This window comes from Camelina sativa, chromosome 20, assembly GCF_000633955.1.
Source record: "Camelina sativa cultivar DH55 chromosome 20, Cs, whole genome shotgun sequence".
Classification (NCBI taxonomy): domain Eukaryota; kingdom Viridiplantae; phylum Streptophyta; class Magnoliopsida; order Brassicales; family Brassicaceae; genus Camelina; species Camelina sativa.
The window spans coordinates 26,531,948-26,538,182 of NC_025704.1; the positions used below are offsets into that span (position 1 = coordinate 26,531,948).

At 35.1% G+C, this 6,235-nt stretch overlaps 1 protein-coding gene across 1 annotated transcript; it reads right to left on the minus strand.

Moving 5' to 3' along the window:
- LOC104771741 (protein NUCLEAR FUSION DEFECTIVE 4-like) lies at positions 1,556 to 4,600 on the minus strand. Its single transcript, XM_010496316.2, has 3 exons — positions 4,175 to 4,600; positions 2,548 to 3,482; positions 1,556 to 2,465 (listed from the first exon to the last, which is right to left on the minus strand). The coding sequence occupies exons 1-3, from the start codon at positions 4,481 to 4,483 to the stop codon at positions 1,997 to 1,999; spliced, it is 1,713 nt and encodes a 570-aa protein (XP_010494618.1). The 5' UTR covers positions 4,484 to 4,600; the 3' UTR covers positions 1,556 to 1,996.

Genomic DNA, 6,235 nt, shown 5'->3' on the forward strand with positions numbered 1-6,235 from the left:
GGAGAGATATCTGGAACCGGTGGAGCAGATTGTTGTTCTGTACCTGCACTAACCGGTATGAAGCTTTTGTGCCAAGCGGACATCAATGGTGTGACTATTTTCGGTTTAAGATCTATGTAGACTGTTGAGAAGGGATAATCAGCTTCATCAAAAATAACATGTCTACTAATATAAACCCTTCCAGTAGGAGGATACAAGCATCTATATCCTTTGTATTTCTTGTTATAGCCAAGAAACACACACTGCAGAGATTTTGGATCCATCTTTGTAGAAGCATAGTCACGTAGTGTTGGAAAACACGCACAACCAAATGATTTTAAAGCCGTATAGATAGGTTTCTTGTTAATCAATTTCTCATATGGTGAGATTGAGTCTTCCAGAGTCGACGTTGGTAAGAGATTGATCAGGAAATTGGCTGTGTAAAAAGCTTCCACCCAATACTTTAGAGGAGTCTTACTCTGAAACAACATTGACATACCTAATTCAGTGACATGCCTATGCTTGCGCTCAGCTAAACCATTTTGCTGAGGTGTGTGAGGACAAGAGATGAATTGATGTATTCCATTTTCTTGTAAATGTTTCAGAAATTGAGTACTAATGAACTCTCCTCCTCCATCACATTGAAACCCTTTGATTCTGCATTCAAACTGATTCTCCACCATCTTTTGAAACAAGACAAATATTTGAAAGAAATCAGATTTCATCTTGAGAGGATAAAGCCAACTGAACCTCGAAAAATTGTCAACAAACACTACATAGAACTGAAATCCTTGAACAGACATTATTGGAGAGGGTCCCCACAAATCATAGTGAACCCTCTCAAGAGGTTTAGATGCAGAAAAAGAAGAAACAGAAAATGGAAGTCTTGAGCTCTTGCCAAGTTGACAATCCTCACACACTGTCTTGGTAATTTTACTGATTGAGATGGAACCGCATTTCTCAAGCTGCTGGAGGACTTGCACATTCGGATGACCAAGCCTTCTATGCCATACTTCATCACTAGTTGAGTGCATCTGTGTGGAGAAGAAGACTTGAGGCGTTGGATCCTCCAGACGGTATTGATCATTATGCAGACTTCCTATTACCAGAAGCTTCTTTGTGGCCTTATCATTAATACATACACCATCACCATCAAAGTTAACAGAACAAGGATACCATGAAAGTAAGAACGCTTTAACAAGATTGAAGCTTTTAATTTCTCATTGCTTAACCTTCAAGAGTATTTTTACAATCTTATTTATACTAAAGAACCATAAACTCCATAAACCCTAGATGTCTCTGGATTGCTCTAGAGTATTCTGCCATATGTCACAATCCTCTTGAGCTTGATGGATCGAGGGTGGTGAAGCGGTTTGACAGCTTGATCTCCGTATGGTCTTCAATGACAGGTTGTTTGCCTTATCGTTTGTCTTCTTGCGATAGTACCGTTGGAGGAGATGAATGAGTCTTGGTGGGTTTTATCAAATTGGTCTGGCCCATTACTTCATTTTCCCAAGCTACACCGTTTTGAACAGGAACCAAAAACTCTTGTTTTGGTGTTGTTCTGTTATTAGAATACTAAAGCAAGTTGGGGATTTTTTAAACAAATTTGGATGATACAATACTGAAGCAAGTTTAGGGGGATTTCATAAAACACACAACACGTGATTTCTCCACATATGAAACATTTTCGAGGAGAACTGGACTTTTGGGACGCTAACACTAACACCAATTACTTATTCAAATTTTCACGAGTCTAAAACACATGAAACAAAACAAAACTCTTGATCCGGTTAGGCTGGTTCAATAGGAAATATTCCAGGTCGCTAAACAGCTTTGAATGTCCCCAATATTCAATTTCCGGATCCAACTTATCCATCCATTGCCACAACAAGCATCCTAAGATTCCCTCTTTCTTCTTATTTCTGCAAAAAGGATCAAAACTTCTGTGCACTAACACATCTTTGCACAAGTGTCTGTCATTTTCAAAAATTTTCCCAAATCATTGGAGAAATTTTTAAGAATAGAGCATGCTCGAAGTTATCCGATCTTGTTCAAAACGTTGGTACGCTCTTCTAGTTCTCAGAAACAAGACAACACTTGAACCTAGCCCAACCACAGACAAGCATCCCCACCACACAAACGTAAGGAAATAACAGTCTCGTCCCATACATATAACCGACTCCGTCTTTGACCCAGCCATGCTATGGGATTCATAGACCAAAGCAGCTAAGAAACCGTACACCAACGATCCTATAGGTATGTTTGTGATGAGGATGTTGTGGTTAACCCCGACGCTGTTGGGTCCAAAAAGCTCAGATGTGATAGAAACCGCTGCTGCAAATATAAAACCCGAACTTAGACCGATTAGAGCTGTTCCTGCTTGTAACGCTGCCAAGCTTCCAGATGATGCCAACAAGAAAAGAGCAATTGTGGTTGGGAAAAGAGCAACGGCTAGCCACCCGGTTCTAGCAAAATAAACCTTCCTGCACAGTTCACATTTCAGTAACAACATAATCTTCTTATCATGCTAGAACCAGAGTACAAAGGCTTGTGTGAGGGACTTACGCTCTGATATAGTCTGGTGTTGCTGAAAGTAATCGACCAAAGAATGAGAAAGACGAATAAAGCGTGACAAGAGTTGTTGTCTCAGAACTTTGTCCTAAAGATTGTGCAATCTGTCCCAGGTTGTTGCTATAAACAAGTCCAATCGTACCACCGCAAAAATAGGCTATATAGTAAAGCCAGAAGTCTGATCTGCATAAGAGCAAAGATAGAGGATGTTCCTCTCCAAGCATTCCAAGCTGATTTCTTGTAACGAGCTTATTGCAACAAAATTTGTCGTCGTCTTCAATGAAACTCTTCAGATCAGGAGTAATGATGGCTCGCGCTACATCATCGTTTAGCAACTGGTAGCCTTCGCGGCTGGCTTCACGTGTCACCATTCCTTTATGCATCTCAAGCTCATCGACATCAACAAGAATGAAACCAGAACCTTCCAAACGGAAACTGGAGTGGATATTTTGCAGATACCAATTGCGAGCATAGATTAGACCAGGAAGGCATAGAGGGAGAATCAAAAGAAGAATTGATCCACCAAAGAGAAGACGAGCTGAGGTTACATCAGAAGTCTTTGAACCAAAGAGAAGCAGATAAACACCATTAAATACCGCTAATATGTTGAGCAAGAGAAACATGAAAGAATCTCTTCGAACTCCATCTGGTGGAAGAGGTTCAAGAGGCGGTTGGCGAAGAATAGGAATAAGAGCAGCAAAGGAGACAACAAGAGGTATAAGGGAGTTTAAGAGAAGGTATTGCTGTGTAGAAACAGGATTAATAGCGTTGTAAGCAAGAGTGTATAAAGCAGCACTTACGCCATTAAAACTCACTGTAAGAGAAAGTGCAAGTGATCTGTTTGCTGGGAAGTTTCTGATGCAGAGCACAAAACAGACTGTGTTAAACCAACAGATACTTAGCCCAGCCAACAAACAACACAGAAACACCTGCCATAACATCACAAAACCCATACTTTAGTCGCAAGTTCGGTACATACAATGACACTTCTGTAAAAATCAATACTTATAGCCAAAAAATTCCTAACAAAATGTTGTGTTTGATCACAATCTTCTCTCCAAGGAAGTGGTTATTCATTCTTCCTCATAAACTCAAAAAAAAAATATATTTTTAATTGACTATGCTCAATGGAAGATAGTTAAAATAATCTCATATACACATAAACACATCTATCTGAAAATTAAATATTATATTAACCACATGACAAAGATCCTCTAATGCGCCTACTCATCAAAAAGAATAATTCAGAAGAAAGGAACCCAACTCCAAAACTATTTAAATGCGACAAAGAGAAAGTATTTTATATACACACAAAACTAAGATCCGATCACAAAGACAACAATAAAGATTCTCGAGACAGTCATCAAACCATGACAAAGCAAAACCAAAACACGTGCAACCAACAAGTCAGATGACTAATTCACTAACTGAACTACTAATCAACCGTTCAACCATCACCGACTCTTCTCTCAAACATTCAAATCTTGATTTCAATATTAGTAATCAAGAAAATGTTTATACCAGAAAAAAAAAAAATACAAACTTTAATAATATGTATTCAAGGATCAAAGCAAAAGAGACTTTAAGAAGAACATGTTAAATTTTTTGTTTTTGTCTTTACCAGGATATAAGGCAAAGAGATAACGTTAGTGATGACAAGCCACTGAACGCCATAACCAACGAAACCCATAATCGCCGCAGCGAAGAGAACCGTCCAGAGAGGGAAATACAAAAGTGCAAGTCCCGATGACCAACCGAAAACTTTGCCGAGATCCGAAGCGACGGCGAGGTAGTTTAATTGCACTTGCGAAATCCCTAGAACCGATTTCAAATTCGAAGAGTACGTTGAGAAATCGAAATTTGTACCGGTGAATGCTTGAATCCAGATTGTCGCTACCAGAATCATCCATTTCCGTGATTGTCCCGCCATCGTCTTTTAACAATCTCCGACGTACGGTTCCTGATTCACCGGAGATTTTTGTTTTTTTTTTGTTCTCTCTCTCTCTCTCGCTATCTCGCTCTCTCGCTCTCGTGTAAGTTGATGATTCGAGAGCTTCTTCACTGGACTACTAAATAGAGAAACGGATCATGTTGGTTTACGTGGCACCCTTCATAGGTAAACCGAATTCGAAACAATTTTTACCCGGTTTAGCTTTGTGTTCATTATCAATTTATGATTTTTTCGGTTCGGTGTTGAGAACAATGTCAAATAATAAAAAGTAGTGCTATTATTACATTAATAATTGATCTCTTTATTTGGATGAGACATTCATAATTGGTCATATGTTTCTTAATAGTAGTAACAAATTTGGGAAAATTATCATTGAATAATTACCAACTTTTTTGGTATTCATTACTAACAAACATGAGTATATATAACCAACAAAATTTGTCATTTTCTCACATAACTAGATTTTTTCGGTTCGGTGTTGAGAACAATGTCAAATAATAAAAAGTAGTGTTATTATCTCTATTATATTATTTAAGCAACTTTATAAACAAATAATCTTGCTTTATATAAGATATTACACAAAATGCCACTGTATTTTCAATACAAAAATATAATAACAGAATCTTAATATTAATTTGTTGTAACCAGAAAAATGATTACCTAAAAAATAGGAATTATTAATTTATTAGATTACAAAAAATCATTAATAAAATAATTTTGGAATTATTTAATAAAATAATAATAAAATAATCTCGAAATTATGTAATAAAATAATTAAACAGATTCTATTTATTGTTTTAGAAATTTTAGGAAACAATAACAAACTATTTAGAAAAAAAATATAAAACTTAAATTTATTTATAAAACTAAGATTAAATATTTACATATCTAAATCATTTAATAATAACAAATATATATTAAAATTAAGATACAACATTGTTTCTATTTTTAAAATATATCTATATACTTATTTAATCTATGTTGTTAAAAATTTAAGCAGTTCTAATGTGACATATTACGAAAATGCTATTATATTTTAATTATTCTAATAAACAAAAGAAAAGTTTAGATTTGTTTACAAAATAATAAAACTCTATTTATTGTTTCATAAATCTTAGGAAATAATAAGAAACTATTTAATTGGCTAAAAATTAATTGTTTATACACAATATTCACTATATAAACACTACTAAGTGTATAATGTTGATAATATTCATAACCTAATTGTAATTGCACCTATAAAATTAATATATAACATGTTATACCAATAACTTCAATTTGTAAATTTGGTATATTAAGATCTCTAAACACGATCACATTAATTTATAATACCAAATCACGGGTCAATACATGTTTTGTTGGTTTTTTTAGCTTTACCAAATATAATTAACGAATTTGATATTGCACCAAACCAAAATAGTAGTACCAACTACGGGTCGAAATCAGAGTATGACCTTAAGCAAAATAAAATATATGATTTTATAAAATGTATAGAATTAATAAATTTTCTACTATTATTTTGTAACAAACAAATCTAAATTTACATAAATATTTCCTCACGCTGGTAACATTATTCTACAAAATATTAACGTGTATTTATGAGTCTGGTAATAAAACGGGTAATGAGACGGGTAACGGAACGCTCAAAAATTAAATTAATATCCGATACTCGATCATTATTCATGGACAATATAATTATTATACCTTTCACTCGACCCTAAAGCTGCGGGT